Source organism: Loxodonta africana, chromosome 1, assembly GCF_030014295.1.
Source record: "Loxodonta africana isolate mLoxAfr1 chromosome 1, mLoxAfr1.hap2, whole genome shotgun sequence".
Lineage (NCBI taxonomy): Eukaryota > Metazoa > Chordata > Mammalia > Proboscidea > Elephantidae > Loxodonta > Loxodonta africana.
In genome coordinates, this window is record NC_087342.1 from 95935084 (window position 1) to 95959176 (window position 24093).

The 24093-nt window shown below is 39.8% G+C and overlaps 1 protein-coding gene across 1 annotated transcript in view; it reads right to left on the reverse strand.

Annotated features, from left to right (window-relative positions):
* ILRUN (inflammation and lipid regulator with UBA-like and NBR1-like domains) overlaps positions 1–23871 on the reverse strand; it is a 123146-nt gene extending 99275 nt beyond the window's left edge. The window contains exon 1 of the mRNA XM_023540197.2: positions 23637–23871. Coding sequence (XP_023395965.2) covers positions 23637–23794 — 158 coding nt within the window. The 5' untranslated portion in view covers positions 23795–23871. The remainder of the gene's footprint in view (positions 1–23636) is intronic.
* Positions 23872–24093: the final 222 nt, after the last annotated feature.

Sequence of the window (24093 nt, forward strand, 5' to 3'; positions counted from 1 at the left end):
TGATTTTAGAACCTATTATACCACCACAGTAGTCAAAACAGCCTGTTACTGGTACAACAACAGATACACAGACCAATAGAACAGAATTGAGAATCCAGACATAAATCCATCCACATATGAGCAGCTGATATTTGACAAAGGCCCAGTGTCAGTTAATTGGGGAAAGACAGTCTTTTTAACAAACAGTGCTGGCATAACTGGATATCCATCTGCAAAAAACTGAAACAAGACCCATACCTCACTCCATGCACAAAAACTAACTCAAAATGGATTAAAGACCTAGACATAAAGTCTAAAACGATAAAGATCAAGGAAGAAAAAATATGGACAACATCAGGAGCCCTAATACATGGCATAAACAGTATACAAAACATTACTAAAAATGCAGAAGAGAAACCAGATAACTCGGAGCTCCTAAAAATCAAACACCTATGCTCATCCAAAGACTTCACCAAAAGAGTAAAAAGACTACCTACAGACCAGGAAGAAGTTTTTAGCTATGACATTTCCAATCAGTGCCTGATCTCTAAAATCTACATGATTCTGCTAAAACTCAACCACAAAAAGACAAATAACCAATTAAAAAATGGACAAAGGCCATCAACGGATGAATGGATAAATAAATTATGGTATATTCACACAATGGAATACTAGCATCGATAAAGAACAGTGAGAAATCTGTGAAACATTTCGTAACATGGAGGAACCTGGAAGGCATTATGCTGAGTGAAAATTAGTCAGTTGCAAAAGACCACTATTATAAGAACTTGAGAAACAGTTCAAACTGAGAAGAAAACATTCTTTTGTGGGAGGGAGGGTGGGAGAGGGGTATTCACTAATTAGATAGTAGATAAGAACTACTTTAGGTGAAGGGAAAGACAGCACACAGTACATGGGGAGGTCAGCACAATTGGACTAAACCAAAAGCAAAGAAGTTTCCTGAATAAACTGAATACTTCAAAGGCCAGCGTAGCAGGGGCAGGCGTCTGGGGACCATGGTTTCAGGGGACATCTAAGCCAACTGGCATAATAAAATCTATTAACAAAACATTCTTCATCCCATTTTGAAGAGTGGCATCTGGGGTCTTAAACGCTAGCAAGCAGCCATCTAAGATGCATCAATTGGTCTCAACCCACCTGGGTCAAAGGAGAATGAAGAACACCAAGGACACAAGGTGATTATGAGCCCAAGAGACAGAAAGAGCCACATGAACCAGCAACTACATCATCCTGAGACCAGAAGAACTAGATGGTGCCCGGCTACAACCGATGACTGCCCTGACAGAGAACACAACAGGGAACCCCTGAGGGAGCAGGAGAGCAGTGGGATGCAGACCCCAAATTCTCATAAGACCAGACTTAATGGTCTGACTGAGACTGGAAGGACCACCGTGGTCATGGTGGCCCCCAGACCTTCTGTTGCCCCAGGATAGGAACCATTCCCAAAGCCAACTCTTCAGAAATGGATTGGACTGGACAATGGGTTGGAGAGGGATGCTGGTGAGCAGTGAGCTTCGTGGATCAGGTGGACACTTGAGACTATGTTGGCACTTCCTGCCTGGAGGGGAGATGAGAGGGTGGAGGGGGTTAGAAGCTGGCAAAAAGGACACGGAAAGAGAGAGTGGAGGGAGAGAGCGGGCTGTCTCATTAGGGGGAGAGTAATTGGGAGTGTGTAGCAAGGTGTATATGGGTTTTTGTGTGAGAGACTGACTTGATTTGTAAACTTTCACTTAAAGCACAATAAAAATTATTTTTAAAAAAATGGGCAAAGGATATGAACCGACATTTCACCAAAGAAGACATTCAGGTAGCTAACAGATATATGAGGAAAGGCTCATGATCATTAGCCATTAAAGAAATGCAAATCAAAACTACAATGAGATTTCATCTCACTCCAACAAGGCCGGCATTAATCCAAAAAACACAAAATAATAAATGTTGGAGAGGTTGTGGAGACTGGAACACTTATACACAGCTGGTGGGAATACAAAATTGTGCAACCGCTTTGGAAATCGATCTGGCGCTTCCTTAAAAAATTAGAAATAGAACTACCATACGATCCAGAAATCCCGCTCCTTGGAATATATCCTAGTGAAATAAGAGCCTTTACACGAACATATATGTGCATACCCATGTTCAGTGCAGCACTGTTTACAATAGCAAAAAGCTGGAAGCAACCAAGGTGCCCATTAACAAATGAATGGATAAAAAATGGTATATTCACACGATGGAATATTACGCATCCATAAAGAACAATGATGAATCTATGAAACATTTCATAAGTTGGAGAAATCTGGAAGACATTATGCTGAGTGAAATCAGTCAGCTACAAAAGGACAAATATTGCATAAAACCACTATTACAAGAACTTTAGAAACAGTTTAAACAGAGAATATTCTTTGATGCTTACGAGAGGGGGGAGGGAGAGAAGGAGAGGAGTATTCACTAATTAGATTGTAGATAAGTTTTATTTTAGGTGAAGGGAAAGACAATATACGATATAGAAGAGGTCAACACAATTGGACTAAACCAAAAGCAAAGAAGTTTCCTGAATAAACTGAACACTTCAAAGACTAGAGTAGCAGGGGCAGGGGTTTGAGGACCATGGTTTCAGGGGACATCTAAGTCAACTGGCATAATAAAATCTATTAACAAAACATTCTGCGTCCCACTTTGGAGAATGGCGTCTGGGGTCTCAAACGCTAGTGAGCGGCCATCTAAGATGCTTCAATTGGTCTCAACCCACCTGGAGCGAGGAAGAATGAAGAACACCAAAGACAGAAGGTAATTATAAGCCTAAGAGACAGAAAGGGCCACATAAGCCAGAGACTGCATCAGCCTGAGACCAGAAGAACTGGGTGGTGCCCGGCCACAACCAAAGACTGCCCTGACAGGGAACTCAATAGAGAAACCCTGAGGGAGCAGGAGAGCACTGGGATGCAGATCCCCCATTCTCATAAAAAGACCAGACTTAATGGTCAGACTGGGACTGGAGGGACCCTAGTAGCCATGGTTCCCAGACCTTCTGTTAGCCCAGGACAGGAACCACTCCCAAAGCTAACTCTTCAGACAGGGATTGGACTGTAATAGGGGATGGAAAATGATACTGGTGAAGAACGAGCTTCTTGGATCAAGTGGACACATGAAACTATGTTGGTATTTCCTGTCTGGAGGGGGGATGGGAGGGCAGAGGGGGCCAGAAACTACCCAAATGGACACGAGAGAGAGTAGAGGGAAGAACTGTGCTGTCTCACTGGAGGGAGAGCAATTAGGAGTATATGACAAGGTATATGTAAATTTTTGTATGAGAGACTGACCTGATTTGTAAACTTTCACTTAAAGCACAATAAAAATTTCACCCAAAGCACAATTAAAAAAAAAAAAAAGTACAAAGGGCATTTTACAAACAAATAGTAAAATCTGGGTATGAACTGTATATCGGATAATACTATTGCCCCAATGTTAAATTTCTTAGCGGTGACAATGATATTGTAGATATGTAGGATTATGCCCTTGTTTTTAGGAGATATTTGCTGAAGGACTTAAGGATGAACTGCCATGATATCTACAACTTATCTCAAATGGTTTAGGAAAAGTATGTTTAAAATACATAGAGAAAACACTCATACACTGCTAAACCAAAAAAAAAAACCAAACCTGTTGTCGTCAAGTCAATTCTGACTTGTGGTGACCCTACAGGACTGAGTAGAACTGCCCCATAGGGTTTCCAAGGAGCAGCTGGTGGACGTGAACTGCTGACCTTTTGGTCAGCAGCCTGAACTCTTAAACACTGAGCCACCAGGGCTCCTCATGGGACTATATACCGGTGAAATCCCTTTGGAAAACAGCCTGGCAGTTTCTTAAAAAGTTAAACATAACTTTACCATACAAACTAGCAATCCCACTTATAGATATGTACCCAAGAGAAACGAAAACACATGCTCACACAAAGACTTGCAAGTTAATATTCATAGCAGCTTTATTCATAATACCCAAAAGGTACAGTCCAAATATCCATCAATTCATACAGAGATAAACAAAATGTAGTATATATTCATACAATGGAATACTTCTCAACAATAAAAAGAAGGAAATACAGATAACACACTACAACATGGATGAACTTCACAAACACTATGCTAAATGGAAGTAGCCAGATACAAAACGCCACACGCTATATGATTCCATTTATACGAAAAGTGAAGAAAAGGCGAATCTTTAGAGACAGAAAGAAGATTAGTAGTCGACTGAGGCTGCTGGTAGGAATGGGGATTAACTGTAAACAGACGGAATCTCACTACAGTGATGAAAATATTCTAAAACTGGATTGTGGCAGTAGCTGCACAATTCTGTAAATTTACTTAAAAAATCACTGAACTATACACTTAAAATAGGTTAATTTATGGTATGTACATTATACCACAATGAAGGTGTTTAAAAAATTAGATAAAGCAAATGTAAAAAATGTGAACAGTATACCGATATTCACTGTGCTAGTCTTTCCACTTTTCTCTAGGTTTGAAATTCTTCAAAATAAAAAGTTGGGGGATAAATCAGAGTAAACTCTGCCAAACATCCACACCAGAATTAGTGTTTCTAGTTGCAGGTTATCTAAAGGAGGTAAAGGACATAGCATAATTTTAATAAATTTAGGATTAAGTAACAAAAGAACACCTTAGTTCCTAGGGCAGATTTGTATCCAAGGATCTGGTAACTTGCAATTTTTTCTCTATTTAGGTTTTCTTTTTTTATTACACAAGTAATGCGTGTTCATTGTAGAAAATTTAGAAATTAAAGAGAAAGCACAAAGAAGAAAGTAAAAATCAATTATAATGTCATCAACCAGAGGTAAGCACCTACCATTTGTTCTTTATCCTTCTGATAAAAAACAGGTTCACGTGAGGGAAGGAAAACTATCTGTATATAACGTTGTCACAGCTTGGCTGAATATTCAAATTAGCAAACTAAAATTTTATACAATATTCAAACAATCAAATAACTCACAACAAAGAAAGAAAAGGCAGAATAAAAATTTTTATATGCAAACTGAGTACTCCCTTGCAGATTCCAGTGAAAGATACTGGCTAGATGCGTGCATTAGCCTCAGCTCCCTCCCACAACTGGTTTAAAATACAGGGATGGGGGGAAAAAAAAAAGCATAAATTCACAAGACAAAGTGAACAGGTGAAGAGGCAACAAACGGGATGACAGAAATAAATGAACAAGTGGTAAATGGCTTAGCCAACTTGAGTGGCTGAATGTTCCTCAGTTAGCTCCTCAGTTAGAAAAGTAGAGAAGCAACCCAACTTAAAATGAGGAACCCCAAAGGTTCAAGGATTAACAGCACTAGGTGCCCCTAGAAGTGAGGATGACGATGTCAAAAACAGGAGAGGTTATACAGCTACCTAAAAAACAGACCCAGATTCCCTAAGGCAGTCTAAACACTGCATAAGCTTAGTGACTGCCTGACCCGGGAGGAAATGGGTGGGGTTGTTAAGCCCATAGTTAACAAGCCCTATACTCATACCCACAGCTTCCAATCCACTTTGTGTCCTACTCTTAAACAGGAGTATGTAGGCAGAGATCGCTATATAGTTAAGGCAAAGCATCTAATATGAAGAAAAAAGACTAAAGCAAACAAACAGAAAAAGCAATCTGAAGAAAACAACACTAAGGAAATGTCCCAAAAACAGAGCAAAATTTTTGCAAAAGAGAAAAGATACGACATTTAGAAGACCAGACCAGAAGGTCAAACATTTGAAAAGTAAGAGTTTCAAGAAGCGAGAACAGGGAAAATGAAGGGGAGGAAATCAAAAGAATTTTTCCAAGAATGAGAGGACAGAACTTCCAGGGCAACAGGCTCACCAAAGCTGAGCACAAAGTATGAAAATAACATTCTGAAATGCATTGCTGCCAAATTTCAGGACACTGGGGACACAGAGATGTTACCAAAAGCTTCCAGAGATGAAAGAAAACAGGTTTCATTCAGAGAACAAAGAGTCAGGAGAGCATCATATTTCAACACTACCACTGAAAAAAGAAGACAAAGGGGCAGTACCTTCAAAATTCTGAGAAAAAATATTTCCGCCCTTGAAATTGCTACCCAGACAAACTGGGGATATAGCCTAAGTATCAGAGTAAATAAGGATAGCTTCAGAACGCGGAAGTCTAAAATTTTTTTTATTTCCCCTGCACTCTCTCTCAGGAAGTTAAAAAATGGGGTTCAAGAAACAGGGGCTTCAACAAGAAGAAATAAATCCCCAGAGAGCTCTGCAGCAGACCTAAGGCTCAACCAATTCAGATCAGAGTAAGTCAAAAGCTCAGAAATGGGCTTCTTCAAAAAGATAAAACTGATAGAACACCTGGTGTCTGAACCTACTGAGAAGAGATTACATAGTTGGTAAAGAGTTTGTAGATAAATGAAAAATATCTAAGAGGTTGAGCAAACCAAAAATCAAGACAATTACTATCCTCAGGGCAGCAAAAGACTGCAAAAAAGGAAAAGTAATCCAAATACCACTATTTGCTCAAGTGTCAATAAGCATTTAAAGGGATGGGAGATGGGGTGCATGAACTAACAATTACTATGTGCCAGGATATCTAATCCTCAGATTAGAATTTATACAGCCCTTATTTTATATATGAGGAAACTGGAGCACAGAGAGGGTTAAGTAACTCTCCAAAGGTCGCAGGGCTAGTAAGCAGCAGAGGCTTTAAACTTTGCTCTTCAGCACTACACTGACTTATCTATCGCTTAGAGCTAAATTCTCGTCTCCCATTGTGGGAAGTCAACAGATAATGGCTAAAACTTAAGAAAAAAAAGAGCTATAAAGATAAAAACCCAAAAAATCAGTTGAAAGAATTGAAAGAACTTGCCTCTGGGGAGTGAGAGAGAGAAGAGGTCTGGGACTCCTTTTCCTTTTAACAAGCCATAATCAAAACCAAAACCAAACCCAATGCTGCGGAGTCTATTCCAATTCAGACTGGATAGGACAGAGAAGAACTGCCAAGGAGAGCCTGGTGGATCTGAACTGGCGACCTTTTGGTTAGCAGCCATAGCACTTAACCACTATGCCACCAGGGTTTTCCACAAGCCCACAGAACCATTTTATAACTTGGATAAAATGAAAACTAAATCATAAGAAGAAAATGTACTTCTTTTTAAAAAATACTTTGTTGTTAGGTGTTGTCAAGTCAGTTCCAACTCAGAGTGACCCTTACAGGATAGAGCAGAACTGCCCAATAGGGTTTCCAAGGAGCAGCTGGTGGATTTGAACTGCTGACCCTTCTGGTCAGCAGCCGAGCTCTTAACCGCTATGCCACCAGGGCTCAAAAAAATACTTCAGCAAACATTAAAATTCTGATTTCAGCCCTGGAAACCAGACACACACATCAATGCAACCAAAAAAAAAAATAAAGCAAAAACGAGCCCAAATATACATAAGCATTTGATATATGACACAGATCATTTCAAACCATTGGAGGAAACGTGAATTTTTCAATAAATGGGAAAACTAACAAATCATCTGAAAAATATGTTAGATATCTACTTCCCACCATACTGCCAAATAAATCCCAACTATATTAAATAGAACTGTATGCAAAACATGCAATCATTAAGAAAACAGGTGAATATTTATATAATAATTAGGTAGGTGAAGAACTTCTAAACATGAAACCAAAAGAAGAAATTAAAAAGGGATTGACCGCTGGATTGAACTTCATAAAAATTTTCAGTGCTACATAACAAAATTATAAATCAAGTTAAAAGACAGACTGGAGGAAAATTGAGCATTTTATAAGGAACTCATTTCCTTAATATGCAAACAGCTTATACAAATCAATGAGAAAAAAGAATAACAATGCAACAGGAAAGGGTAGAGGAATAGCACAAATAGGTCACAGAAAAAAATATAAGTGTGCAATAAAGACATGGCAAGATGTCCAACCTCATTCAAACTAAAGCAATACAAATTAAAATGAATACATTTTAATGCATCATATTGGAAACAATTTAAAGACATGATAATGATTGGGTTGTTAAGAGTGTAGTAAAACAAGCACTCTCATACACTAATGGTAAAAATGAAAATCAGTACAATATTTTTGGAGTGAATTTGACATTACCTATCAAAATTAAATTGCCCTCATGTCCATCCCCAGCAATTCTACTTCTAGGGATTTAACCACAAGTGTATAAAGATACCTGTACCACAGAGCTTTGTAAAAGCAAATACCTGGAAACTAACTGTCCATCAACAAGGAAGTGGTTAAATAAAATATGCTCAGCCACAGTTGAATACCATGTATCCATTAAAAGAAAAATGATGATGTCCCCAATATACTGTGAGGTTAAAAAAAGCAAGTTTAAGAACAGTAAGTATAGTATGATCCATTTGCATTTGTAGGGGAAGAGGGGCAAGACCCTATAGACAAGACAATGCACCAACCGATCATGCTTGCTCTATCGGTTAGAAAAAAATCTTAACTGAAGCGGATGGTGGATTTGAAACAGCCCGCCTCCACAAACTCCATGCTCAAAAACAAACAATGCTTTAAAGCACTGTGAAAAAGAAAATTTCTCAGCGCGGCCTAATGCTGAAGATCTAAAAACATCTATCAGAGGCTCCTTTCACAATTTCCAGCCATCAACACAGAAGATAGTTCGTTCTCAGAAAAGCAGTGGGAGGAGAGATATAAGTCTGCATGGAGAATGCAGGAAAGTAGTAGAGTGAAAACTTCTAATTAGCATGCATAAGGACTCCGTGACTGCTCTGATCAAATACAAACCAAAAAAGGCACAGAATGTCTCTGAAAGAATAGAATAATGGTCACCTGTGGACAGCAGGGATGAGGGAGTGAATGTATAATACATATGATTATATATTCAAATAAAATTTTAATAACTTAAAATTAAATGAGCTGGAAAAACATGTGTGAAACCTAACATAAATATCAATTTTAAAAATGATAAAGAACCCAAAAAGCAAGACCATTACAGGTAATTTAAAAATAAATGGAATAATATTCAGTAATGAAATGAATTTTCACACGATACATGCTATAACATGGATGAAATGTGAAAACATTATGCTACCTGAAAGAAGCCAGGCACAAGATGCCACATGCTGTATGCTTGTATTTATATGAAATGCCCAGAAAAGGCAAATTCAGAGAGACAAAAAGCAGGCTGGTGCTTGCCTGGGGCTGGGTGTGAAGTGGGGACTGACCAATGTTACGGACTGAATTGTGTCCCCCAAAAATGTACGTCCACTCGGCTAGCCCATGATTCTCAGTTTTGTGTGACTGTCCACCATTTTGTCATCTGTTGTGATCTTCCCATGTGTTGTAAATCCTACCTTGATGATGTTAATGAAGTTAGATTAGTGGCAGTCACGTTAGTTAATAAAGTAGGACTCAATCTACAAGATTAGGCTGCGTCTTAAACCAATCTCCTTTGAGCTATAAAAGAGAGAAGCGAGCAGAAAGACAGGGTGACCTACATCATCAAGAAACAAGAGCCGGGAGAAGAGTTTTTCCTTTGGACCTGGGGTCCCTGTGCTGAGAAGCTCCTCAACCAGGGAAAATTGATGACAAGGACCTTCCCCCAGAGCTGACAGACAGAGAAAGCTTTCCTCTGGAGCTGGCACCCTGAATTCAGAATTCTAGCCTCCTAGACCGTGAGGGAATAAATTTCTCTTTGTTAAAGCCATCCACTTGTGGTATTTCTGATGTAACAGCACTAGATAACTAAGACAACTACTAACTGGTACAGGGATCTTTATGGAGTGATTGAAATGTTCTAAAACTGGATTATGGTGATAGCTGCACAACTATAAATCACTGAACTGTACACTTAACATGGGTGAATCTTATGGTATGTAAATTATACCTCAAAAAAGCTGCTACATCTTAGAAACTGAAACAAATAGCCATTGCATAGAAGAAATTTGCTTTAAAACACTTTTTTCCTGGAGGAAAAAAGATGAAAAAAGAGGCAAAATACAAATGACTGTGAAATCTATTGGTAGGGTTCATTATAAAAAAAATTTAAGCATATAAAAAATAGCTAACACACAAAATAAGACTTCATCAGCAATCAAGGAAATGCAAACCAAAATAAGTGATACCTTTTACCTATCAGATAAATCCACCTCACAAAAATTAAAATTCACAGAAAACAGGCTTTCTAATATCTAACAGTTAAGATTATTAACTGGTACAACCTTCACAAAGGCAATGTGGCAATGTTTATCAAGTGCCTCCAAAAGGGCATAATACCCTTTGATTCAGCAATGCTGTTTCTAAGAATTTATCCTAAACCACTAAATGGGTTATATGACACAACAAAACAAGAATTGAGAAAAAATAAAATTGAGCAAGCAAACAGATATTTATAACGAAAAACAAAATCAATAAATGGCTGCTTAAATAAGTTACAGAACACTCACATAATTAACTACAAGCAGCCATTAAAAACAGGCATGGAAATACACTGACAATGTAATAGCAAAAAAAAAAAAAGTAGGTTATAAAGCAATACACATTTTATGCTCATATTTTAAAATGTATAGTGATATACATATGAATAACTTATATAAAAACAAAAAACCAAACACTGCCACAAAGTTGAATTCGACTCATAGCAGTCCTACAGGACAGAGTAGAACTGCCCCACATGGTTTCTAAGGAGCTCCTGGTGGGTTCAAACCACCGACCTTTTGGTTAGCAGCCGAGCTCTTAACCACTGCACCACCAGGGCCCATATACGTGCATATATAAACACAAACTGAGAGCAGTGAGAAGCGTTCGGTAGTATTACGAGTGACTTTATTGTCTTCAATAGACATTTCTGAACTGGCTTTTTTTATATTCAGTATTATTACTTTTACAATCGGAAAAAAGGTACTTCCATTTCTAGAAAAGGCAAATTTCCCTGTGGAAAACAGAAATACAAATGGACACTCAACACATGAAAGTACTCATCAGAAATGACAAAACCTAAGTTAAAATAAGATCAGATTTTATTCATCAAACTGAAAAACAATTTTTTAAAAATTATATGTAGCACCGGTGAGGCTTCAAAGAAATAGTCACTCATACACTAGTGGCAGAAATACCAATCAGTTCAACCTTTATGGAGGTGACAATATGGCAATTAAATATTAAGAGCCTTGAAAGTCAGGCTCATCTTTGGCCCAGCAATCCTTAGTCCGGTAATCTAATCACAGGAATAAACCCTAAAGAAATAATCGACGATGCAAACCAGATTTAACCACAGCGCTGTTCAACGCTGAATTTATATTAACAAAAAAATGGAAAACCACAGATATCCTAACAAAAAGGGGCTGTTACATCATTCTATATCCAGGTAGTTGAATACTATAAAGCTTTTAAAGGTCAAAGTGTAGAATTCTAAGGCACAGAATTATGGTCATAAGAGGCTGTTAAATGAAAAAAGATTAAAAACAGCGTGTGTACTGGGTCAAATAGTGTCTCCTCAAAATTCATGTTCACCCAGAACCTCAGAATGTGACTTTATTTGGAAATAGGGTCTTTGCAGATGTAATTATTAACCTGAGATCATACTGGATTAGAGTAGGCCCCTAATTAAATCCAAATGACTGGTGTCCTTATAAAGAGGAAGAGATTTGCAGATAGACACAACAGGGAAGAGGGTCACAGGACAACAGAGAGAGACTGGAGCAATGCAGCTACAAAGCAAAGAACGCCAAGGGTTGCCAGCAACCACCAGCAGCCAGGAAGAGGCAAGGAAGGATTCTTCCCTAGAGCCTTCAGAGGAAGCATGGCCTGGCTGACACCTTCATTTCAGACTTTTAGTCTCCAAAATTGTGTGACAATAAATTTCTGATGCTTTAAGTCACCCAGTCTGTGGTCATTTGTCACAGCAACCATAGGAAACTTACAGACTGCATAAAATACAGTAATCAAAAGTACAGACTCTAGCCCCAGACTGCTTACGTTCGAATGCCGCCTCCGCCACTTACCACCCATGTGATTTTAGGTAAGTTACTTACCCTCCCTGAGCTGCTGCTTCTTTTCTGTAAGATGCGGATAATAGTGTTTATTTCCTAGAGTTACTATATATAACACATAAATCACTTAAAACAGTACTTGGAATGCAGTAAACACTCCACTTTTGTAAAGCAAACTCAGGTACACACAGACAAGCACAATATAGTCTTAGAAGGACAGACACCAAAAGGTTAACTTGGTTTATGACTGAGCCCTGGAGTATGGCTCAGTTTTGTTTGGTTGGCTTTTTGTTTTCTGTGTTTATTTGCACTTTCTAACTTATCTGTAATGAACATCCATTGTTTGTCATAATAGTTTGGTTTTTTTTAATACAAAAATAAGTCAGTGTTTCCCAGTAATAGTTTTGTGCAAGACCCATCTCCTAGCTAGTGGATCCCTCTCTCTCAAGGTCTGTTATCAAAGTATTAAAAAAACTAAAAAGCAAAACTTACTTTAGAAAATAAACGCTGCTCACAAAGCACCTGAGAAGCACATCATGTATCATTCAATCAATCATCAGTGAGCTGCTGCTCATTACGGGTTGTCAATTACCAATCTCAAGCACAATAATGAGTGTGAACCCTCAGAAACACTGCATAGACCCAAGGCCCAAACTCACTAAGAAAAGAGAAATGTTATTTTAAAAAATTGAGTTTTCAAAAACTGAGTATCTAATAATTTCAGTTAAGGCTAAGTTTCAATATTTGGCAACCAACTACTCTCGCCCCCCAAGACATACATTAACGTTGGCAAATCATTTGAACACCACTTACAAAATCAAGTATCCTTCCAAAAAGTGAAAAATCTACAAGCTTCGTCTGCACGAGGTAACTTAATAAAAGTTAACTTCTTCACTGAGTTTCAGTTCTGTTGCGTTTTGGGTCCCTAAAAAGTTCAAATTATAGAATGTGTTCTCTGGCAGTATCTCATAAGTAAGTTCAGATAAGCTCATTACTACATGGTTTACTTCTTAACCAGTAAAAAGGGCACTGGGTTTTGGGTTGGGTAAAATTCAATTAAAAAATCGTATGTAATTACTGGACGAGGGTCTGTTACTTGACACAGTGAAAGAATCTTCCTGATTTTAAAGTGACCAAAGTCCACTGTAGCATTGTTAATTACAAATACAAATTCATTTCATCAGGCTATTAAAGTGTCTGACAAGTACATTCTGCTACCGCTCAAGTCGAGGGGTTAGAAGGCCCTTGGTACCTACTAGTCTGGATAGGAAGAATAATTATTCAAATTGCAATACTGCTGCTGTTTGAAAAAAGAATTTATATACAATTTCACACATTCATAAATTCTGTGTGTGCATGTGTGTACACACAGAGAACTCTACATGCATAAATTTTTAAAGGTACAGAAGAAACTGCTGGCAATGGTTGTGTCTGGAAAGGGGAGGGGATTTTTGCTTTTCACTTTCAGTCCAGAGATTGCAAATTAGTGGCCTAAGGACCACATCCTGCCTACAGATATGCTTTATTTGGCTCACACGGTGTTTTAAAAATATTTGATTTAGTTGACAACATTTAAAAATCAGGAAATTTCCTATAAAAATCTGAATTTCTGGCTTTTCTTTAAAAAGTAGAAAAATGTAACAACACTGCGCTCCCATTTCAGTGCGGCAACGTTTGACTTAAGCCAGGTATCAGATACCCTCTTTCTAAAAGATAAGGCTTTCCAGCTCACACACACTTCACTGTTCCTGTTACCTACGTGGCATCTATAAACAATTTTAATTTACAACACCTGTTTAAATGCTTCTGAACTACGGGAACTTATTTGTGCTTATATTACTTTTTAATTTTTTTTCCTCAATGGAAATACACTGGCAAAGATCCAAGAGAACTTAAGAGCACTTACAAAAAGGTTTCCTCCATTCACATCTGAGTAACTAAATGTTACCTAATTTTTCAGAATAATAAATTCATAAACTTAATTATAAGGGGTATTCAGTACAAGGAGATATGCCTAAAAGAGAGCACTACTAAGAGCAATGATTAATGTGCCAATTTCAGAAAAACAGGACTGCACGACACAGGAAGAGAGGAAAGAAGAGCCTTTTAAGGAAAAGAACAAAAGTTTAAAAGTGGGAAAGCAAAGTATGAGGAATAAACAGCAGTCTAGTTTGAATGAGGCAGAGAGAAGCAGGATATCCAACATGTGGAGATATGCCTGGAAAAACAGAGGTAGGTAAATTGGGAACAGTATCTGGAGGAGCCTGAATATCAAGCTAAAGCTCTTCACCCTTTTTCTGGTAAAGCAACAAAGCACTTTTAACAGAAGGGCCCAGACCAAAGCTGTGATTTAGAAACATTGATCTGGTAGTGGTATGTATGCAAAATGAACCAGAAGGAGGAAAGCCAGGTATAGAAGTCCAATTTGGAGACTACACCTATGTTACCCTGTTTAAGTGGTAACATAATCCACAAACCAAGGCGATGGCAGGGGAATGGGAAAAAGATTGTTGGGAGATGCATTGCAGAGTGGAAATGAACTGGATTTGGGAAACGATCTGGGATGTCCACGAAAGAGAGGGCCACAAAGATAACTCAGTTCAAGCCCGGGAAAACACTGGCGCTGTGAACAGAACAGGGAAACTTCAAAGTTAAAGCTGACTGGAGACAGGAAGGGGAAAGGATAAATTGACCTTTTAAACACATTTAGTTTTGAGGTGCCGATAAAACATCCATATGTTTTTGTTTTTTTCCTCACCAGAAAACCCTGTACACTTTTCTCGCTAAACTTCTAGCAATGGCCAAAGAGAGTAAAGTACGTATTTAATGCAGAGTCAAGGAAAAGCTATTCCAAGAGCTACAACATGATCAAATTAAGCTCCATACAATGAAGCTGGATTCCTACCTCATACCCTGTACAAAAATTAACTCCAAATGCATCAATGACCTAAATATAACAACTATAATCATAAAACTTAAAACATAGCAGTAAGTTTTTTATGACCTTGGAGTTGACAATGGATTCTTAGATATAACACCGAAAGAAAACATAAATTGAATCTTGTGAAAATTAAAGACTTTGGTGCAACAAAGGGCATTATCAATAAAGTGAAAAAGCCAACCTACACACAGGAGAAAACATCTGCAGACCATATACCTGACAAAGATTAATATCCAGAATATATACAGAACTCCTACAACTCAACAACAAAAAGATAAATAAGCCACTCAAAAAAAAGTGAAAAGAAACTAGACATTTCTCCAAAGAAGATATACAAATAGCCAATAAGCACATGAAAAGATGCTCAACATCAACAGTCATTAAGGAAATGCAAATCAAAACCATAACAAGTTACCACTTCAGCACCTACTGTTATTGTTTGCTACCAGTGAGTCAGCTCCCAAATCATGACCACCTCATGTACACCAGAAAAAAATACTGCCCAGTCTTGCACCATCCATTGCCTGGATGATCTGTTGTGGATTGGGCCATTGTGATCTATAGGATTTTCAGAAGTACATCGACAGGCCTTTCTTCCTAGTCCTAGTCCATCTTAGTCTGGAAGCTCTGCTGAAACCTGTTCAGCACTGTAACAAATGCAGCCTCTATTGACAGACAAGTGGTAGCTGTGCATGAGGTACACTGGCCGGGAATCAAATCCAGGTTGCCCACACGGAAGGGGAGAATTCTACCAGTGAATCACCAATGCCCCTCAACGACCACTGTTATTGTTGTTAGTGGCTGTTGAGTCAATTCTGACTCATGGTTACCCAATGTGTGCAGAGTAGAACTATGCTCCATAGGGTGTTCAAGGTTGTGACCTTTTGGAAGCAGTTTGCCAGTCCTATCTTCTGAGGCAAATCTGGGTGGGTTCAAACCACCAACCTTTTGGCTAATAGTCGAGTATTTAACCATTTGCACCACCCAGGGACTCCACACACCCACTAGGATGTCTATAATCAAAAACATAGAAAATAAGTGTTAACGAGAATGTAGAGAAATTGGAACCCTTGTATATTTCTGGTAAGACGGTAAAATGGTTCAGCCACTGTGAAAAACAGTTTGTTGGTTGGCAGTCCCTCAAAAAGTTAACAAAGAATTACCAAATGACTCAGCAATTCCACTCACAGGTATATACCCAAAAGAACTGCAAACAGGTACTCAATACATGCACATGCATGTTCACAATAGCCAAAAGGCAGAAATGACCCAAATATATATCAGCAGATAAACGGATAAACAAAATGTGTTATATACATAAAACAGAGGAGTCACTCAGTGGTACAAATGGTTAACACAGCCTAAAGGCTGGGGGTTGGAGTCTACCCAGAAGTGCTCAGAAGAAAGGCTTGGTGATCTAAATGCAAAAAAATCAGCCACCGAAAATCCTATGGAGCACAGTCCTACTCCAACACACACGTGGTCGCCATGAGTCAGAAGTGATTCATCAGCAATGTGTTTACATAACATGGAATATCATTCAGTCATAAAAAGGAACAAACTACTGAAATATGCTACGACTTGGATAAACCTTGAAAACCCTATGCTAAGTGAAAGAAAGTTCCTAGGGAGCACAAAGTTTGTTGTTGTTGTTGTTGCTCGGTGCCATCAAGTCAGTTCTGACTCACAGCAACCCTATGTACACGAGAACAAAACACTGCCCAGTCCTGCGCCATCTTTATGATGTTTGCTATGCTTGAGCCTACTGCTGCAGTCGCTGCGTCAACCCATCTCACTGAGGGTCTTCCTCTTTTTTCACCAACCCTCTACCAAGCATGATGGCCTTCTCCAGGAACCGGTCCCTCCTGATAACATGGCCAGAGTACGTGAGGACGAAGCCTCACCATCCTTGCTTCTAAGGAGCACTCTGCTTGTACTTCTTCCAAGACAGATTTATTTGTTCTTCTGGCAGGATATTCAATATTCTTTGCCAACACCATAATTCAGAGGCGTCAAATTTTCTTCGGCCTTCCTTATTCACCGTCCAGCTTTCACAGGCACGTGAAACAACTGAAAATACCATGGCTTGGGTCAGGCGCACCTTAGTCCTCAAAGTGACATCCTTGCTTTTCAACACTTTAAAGAGGTCTCTTCCAGCAAATTTGCCCAATGCAATAGTCTAATTTCTTGACTGCTGCGTACAGCAGTGAAAAAGAGTTTGTGTTCAACTGTGAACCTAAAGTTTGGCAGTTCAAACCCACCCCACAGTACCATGGAAGAAAAGGTCTGGCCATCTGCTTGAGTTAAGATTACTGCCAAGAAAACTCTATGGAGCAATTCTACTCTGAAACACAGAGTCCCTATGAGTCAAATTGACTTGCCAGCAACTAACAAGTGAAAGAAGACAGAGACAAAAGATCACATATTGCATGGCTCCATTTATAAGAAATATCCTAAATAGGTAAACCCAGAGATAGTTGCTAGGGATTTGGGGAGGGGGGATAGGAACAGAGATGGTGGTTGTATAATATCATGAATGTTCTAAATGCGACTGAATTATTCACTTTAAAATGGTTAATTTTATAATAAATCATTTTTACCTCAGTTAAAACAAAAAAAGCAAAATACCAACATCGACAAAATTCCAACTCCCCTTCAAAAAAATTAAGTTCCATGTCTTGTCATCCTGAACCCGCTAAACACATTCTAGCCAAGCCAATCTTCTAGCTAGCCCCGGCTTCACTGTTCCTTCTTGGTTTCACTCAGGTAAGAGCCTCTACCTACAAGACAATGCTTTTTCATCAATTCAAATCCCCAACCATTTTAAGACTTAACTTCTAAGAAAGCAACTTGCCTACAGCAGGCACTAAAATCTTTGTGAATCACCAGTTCTGTGCCATACAGTCCACTCCCACCTGTTCTGAAAACCTACTGAGTTAATTCAGTATTAACATATGAATGTTTCCTCCCTATTATCTTTCAACTTTTCTGATAGTTTCAGGCATATGCATCTCCGTATTAAATTATGAGAGAAGTTACCTTCTGCTTTTGTACACTGCCTAATAAGGTTCTATACAAAATACATTTTGTTTAAATATTGCCTGGTTTTGCTATAATATGCTAGACAAATTTTGTGCGTGGAAGTAGAAAAGTGGGAGATAGTCAAAAAAAAAACACACCTCTGTCCACCTGGGGAGTCCCTGGGTGGCATAAACAGTTAAGCACTTGGCTGCTAACCTAAAGGCTGGCAGTTTCAGTGTACCCGGAGGTACCTCAAGTCCACCCCAAGCGCCTTGAAAGAAAGGCTTGGCTATCTACCAAAAAAAAACCAGCCACTGAAAACCCTATAGAACACAGTTCTACTCCAACACACATGGGGTGCCAAGAGTCAGAACGGACTTCACAGCAACTGATTTGGTTCCCCTCATCCTACAGCGGAGATTAGTTCTGACCTGATACATGGTAGAAATGCAAATCTCACAGTAATAGCACAGTAAAGATTTCCTGCAGGACAGTGTGCTTTATTACTTTTTACTGTGTTCCTTTAAAACTAAATTAATCTGGTTGTTCTATTCGTATGAAAACCAAAAAAACCAAACCCACTGCCTTCAAGTCAATTCTGACTCATAGTGATCCTACAGGACTGAGTAGAATTGCCCCATAGGGTTTCCAAGGCTATAATCTTTACGGGAGCTGGCTGTCACATCTTTCTCCCAGGGAGAAGCTGGGGGATTCGAACTGCTGACCTTTCAGTTAGCAGCCAAGCACTTGACCACTGTGGCACCACGGCTCCTCTATTTGTGTACTATTTTATACCAAGAGTCTCAAGTTGTGCGTGCCACTCAAAAAAGGAAGACCAAAAAAAAGTGGAAAAGAAAATTTACCTATAGAATGTCCAAAGCAAGAACTTTGAACCTTCTTAGAAATGTAATACACTCTATCACTGAGTGTTATGCAACTCTTCCCTACCATCTCCTGCTGCTTGGTGCACACTTTTTTTAAGGAAACCAGTATTAATACCAAGTTTTACCTCCGCCATAAAGAGACTTTTCCTAGACTCAAACATATAAACTAGAGAGTGGATCAGAAACTCATTTAGCACAGGAGTAGTGGAGATGTGGATTAAGAGGAGGCACTGTGAGGTCAGGTAAGAGGTACAACTGATTTTCACATCTAGATTCTGAATTCACTTCATTGCTTTGTGGTTAATACCTTTATTTTACCCAGCAGAGTGCCTGTGACAATGTTCACAAAGTCAACTGAACATTATTTTTCAAAGATGTTTTTCCTGAGCTACTTTTCTAAAAAAAATCTGTCCATCATCCATAATGTGTGCATGTAGTGTTCCCAAAAATACACACTGCTTTCTGAAGATACCTGGAGGCAAGCTATGAAGTTTCTACACCAAAACTTTAAAGCAGTAGCCTAATGAATAAAAGGGGAAGAAACACCCACAGTTGTCATTATGCTACTAAGATATTTTATATCTAGACCTGTACTGAGAAATAAGGCCAGTACTAACTCACTTCTAAATATCTAGAGGAAACCCTGGTGGTGTAGTGGTTAGAAGTATGGCTGCTAACCAAAAGGTCGACAGTTCAAATCCACCAGGCACTCCTTGGAAACCCTACGAAGCAGTTCTACTCTGTCCTATAGGGCCACTATGAGTTAGAATTGACTCGACGGCAACAGTTTTTTGTTTTTTTTTTTTAAATACGTAGAGAAGCCCTGGTGGCTCAGCGGTTAAGAGCTCGGCTGCTAACCAAAAGATTGTCAGTTCAAATCCACCACCTGCTCCTTGGAAACCCTATGGGACAGTTCTCTGTCCCACAGGGTCATATGACTCATGGCAATGGATTTGGTTTTTGGAAATACCTAGAAGTGTTACTGCCCTCTGGTCACAGATGCTCAAGAAAATCTGAATTTGAAGACACAGATAACAGAAAGAAGTGACTTTGAAGGTCAGAAGTTTAAAATCTTATGCAAGTTCTCCTCTGGGGAAAAAAAATGCATATAAATCAATTAGACTACATTAAAGAACCAAAAACCATTAAATTGGATGTTTTCAAATTTTAAATGATAGAAAACTTTTAGTGACTTGAATTAAGAGAGGCTTTCTGACATTTTAAGGAAGCTGTTTATTAGATATTCTCCATGTCCAAGGAGGATATAAGCAAGTGAAAAAGCTTAAATTGCAGCAATCGGGATTAGTTCTGACATGAGAATTCTAACTAGAAAAGTAATTAAACACTATAACAAAGTAACATACAAATACTCTGCCTTTAGGGACTCTAGAATAGGACAGATAGCTATCTTGTAAAAGATTAGATGCAATTCTGCAGGAAAAACTGGAATGAGCTAGAAAATCTCTTAAACCAGCTTTAGGACTCCAAGTTCTATATTTACAGCGAACACTGTCTCTGCAAGATATCCCACCTATAGAAAGATTGGCTTCAGATATTAGGTTTACTTTTCACCACACCATTTATTCACTTTACATACTCTAGGAACTGAAAATTGCTTCTGTTAAGAGACAGTTCAGTCAATTGCCAGCAGCAGGGCTGCCACCTCAGGTATAAACACTACAAAAAGGCTCAAACTAAAACCATATTTGGTTCTAAATTAAACCAATAGAAATACCGTATCTACATAATGCACGCCCAACCTAAGACCTAAAAAAACAACGAAAACAACAAAAACATAACTCTGTCAAACAAGGAAGAGAATTTACAAGGCCAACACATTCAATACAATCAGTTCTTCAAAAACACCAAAGAATTCTTACTTTTGAAGACAAAAACATAGTCTTTCCAACTTGGGTTTCATTTTAGAAGACTCATGGCCTTCATCTTAAAATAACAATTTTTAATTTACCAGATTATTCTTAATACTCATCAACAACTGAATGGTGGTTATTTATTAAAACCCTAAGCAGGCACTTATGAAGTCTACAGGAAGGTTAATTATCTCTAATTCAACAGGCTAACCATGGCAAGTTGAGAAATATTATGCCAACGTTTATAACGACTATCGCAACAATTTCCAGAGTTAGACATTAAAAAAAAAAAAAAAGACATTAAATGATGTAAAAACAACAGATTATTCTAGACTGAAGATATTTTTAGTTCAACAGCGTACACAAATATGACCAAGTATGCATATCTGTATCTGTATACATTTATTTAACTAGATTTTATTAATTATGATCCATGTTGTTTCAAACAAAAATCTGTCAAAACAAATTTAGCCAGGTCAACCTAGGAATAAAAATACAGTATTGGATTATGGAGCTAACTAGCTTTTATAAAAAAGAAAAAAAAACAAGCCTTCCCACTTTTACTGTACGAATGACTTTTCATTTTATAATGAATTAGTACCAAAGAACATGCTTTCTACAGCCAAATAATAAGGTAAAGCTGAACTGGCTTAAAGTTGAGTATCACTTAATTGCCTGCATTCCTAAGACGCTACTGACTTCCGATTGATGTGACTTTCTTTAAAACCAGAACACTTTTTTTAATAGCTCAATCCTTTGCTCAGAAATGCATCATACCTTGTTTTACAGAAATATATAACATGTCATCAGCAAACATGCTATTTCGTGGTGTGTTTGAGTTTAAAGCTTTTTCATGAAAAAATTTAAAGAAAATTTTTATGATTCAACAATTATTTTTAAATTATTGATTCTTATTCACACTGGGCTTCACCTATTTCTCGTCTTTCACCATGCCTAAAAACAAATAATCTCAGATGTTAAACACACACACCTCAAGCACATAAAAATCATTACACTATTTTTGTAGCTATAATAATTGTACTAATAAAGACCGACTCTAAAGAACTAAAAATTTATTAGGGCAGGGTTTAAATGGTACGACTCACCAGGGGGTGGGGAGAAATGATCCTCCCCTACCAAACTGGCAGCAACAATATGCCAAGTTTCCTATGCTGAACTAGTGTAAACAAGGAAGAAAAAGAGCTGGGGGTGGGAAGAAGGCAGACAAGAGAACAACCCTTGAGATACAGCTTTACTTCCAAATTTCACCAGAGCGATAGCTCTTCTCTGTGTGTCCAATAACCTGTTACTCTTTGACTATTTAAACACCATAGGTAGGTGTTCAGAAAACTGTTTAAGCTGCAATCTCTGTCTAAAATCATCCCCAATATAAAAGACACAAGTGGAGATCACAAATGCTTCTTTAATTCTAAAGACTATCTCCTGCTACCAATGCTTCGAAGAGTTTTCTAAACATCTAGAACCTCAATCCCACTCTTGGTATAGCAACCAACTTTAAATAGGACCTGAGTCGATGCTAAACACACACACAAAAATGTACACATCAGCTTTAGTGCAGCCACAGCTACAAAGCTCCCCTGTATGATGGGCAGCCAGGATAGGGCTAGGTGAGGAGTGAGGAGTGCAATAAAGACTGGAGGCTTACAGCCTCTTTTCTGGCATTCCCCGAGGCACTCAGCGAACATGGGATAAAGAGGATGGTTGTGCAAGTTATGCCAACAGAAACAAGATTCTACACTTCAGGGGGCTGAAAGCCAAACAGAGAGAGCAAAGGGCACTCACACCATTGCTTTTTGACCAAAGAAAGATCAGCTGCTTCACCTGAGATCCTTTCAAAGGAAGCCTAATGGTCTCCACTCCATCCCTCACCCTGAATGAACTCAAGAATCCCTCTTCAGGGAACAAGGGGAAGCCTTGCTTATCAAAAACAGCAAGTGCTACTTCCAAAGCTGGAGAACACTCCTTTACTCTAAATATGATAGTCTTCTGCTCCAATTCATACTTTTACAAGGTGACTCCAGGCCAGAATGACTTAGTTCCCAGCTTAAATCAAATTCTTCATTTTCCCAAACATCTACCAAACCAACTTTCTTTCAGATAAGCTCCACTCCATTCCTGGCATTCTGGAGGCCTTTCCCAAAGTTCCCTAGGTGAACTTTCTCCCTAGGGCTCCATTCCCTTCATAAAGTTCTCTTCCCCAAGATAACCTCCTTTCCCCCACTTTTCCTAAGGTTTCCCCAGGCCCTTCCCCAGATCTAGCACTCCCCACTAGTAGATCCCACTCTTCTAGGGCACAATTCTCTTCGCAAAGTCATCTCCCTCACCATAATCTCCCCTTTTTCTTATCTGCCCTCGGATGGGCACAAGCACACCACACAAATTTTCTGTCCTTCTTAGCTTCTAACTCCTGAGTCTCCCCCATGCCCCAAGTCCTTCCACAGTATCTAATTCTCCGCGGGAGTTTCCCCTCATCCCTGTCATCCTCAGCGCCTAACTCCAAACCCCAATCCTTTTGCCCACTCCCCTAATCTAGATTTCCTGTGCTTTTCACTCTCAGCCAACATCACAGCCCTCTTCTTCCTAGGTCTACCCCTATGCATCAATGCCGCAAGCCTTTCCCCTCTTTCTACGTTCCTTGGCCCCTAGTTCTCCGGAGAACCTCAGGAAACCCCCCCAATCCCTTCCGTCCTTCCTGTCCCCCAACTCCCTTCGGACGCCCTCTCTACCCCGCCTTGGTCCCCTCATTTTTTCCCATGCCCCCAGGACACCCCCACACGCCCGCCCCGCCCCGGCAGGGGGTGCCTCTCACTGCCCGCCCGGCCCGCCCTGCCCCGGGCTCAGTGTCCCTTCCCCTCGGGGCCCCGAGGCCGTAGCCAGCGCTGCCGCGGCGGGGCCGGCTCACCAGTTGGTCATGTCCAGGAAGAAGGCGCAGCCGGCCGGGTTGAGCTGGAAGCCGAGCAGTCGCTGGAACTCGGAGATGAGCACGTCCTTGTCGGTGGTGCCCAGGCAGCTGAACTTCTGCATCAGCTCGGGGTCCAGGTCCACGTCCATGCCCTCCATGGCGGGAGCCGGACACCCGCTTCCCCGCCTCCTCACAACCGAGCCGCCGCCGCGCCGCGCCGCCGGGCCCGGGGACCAGGAGGGGGCCCGCTGCTCGCCGGCGCCGCGACCCCGCTCCTTTGAGGTAGGCCCCGGGCCTCTCACCGCCTCATAGGGGTAAACTCACTCAGCCACTCACTCACTCTCTCGCTCCCCCCCCTCCCACCCCCCCGGCACCGCCGCCTCCGCCGCCGCCGCCGCCTTTCGCTTCCCCGCCGCCTCCGCCTCCTCCCGCGCCGCGCCCACTGCGCAAGCGCCGC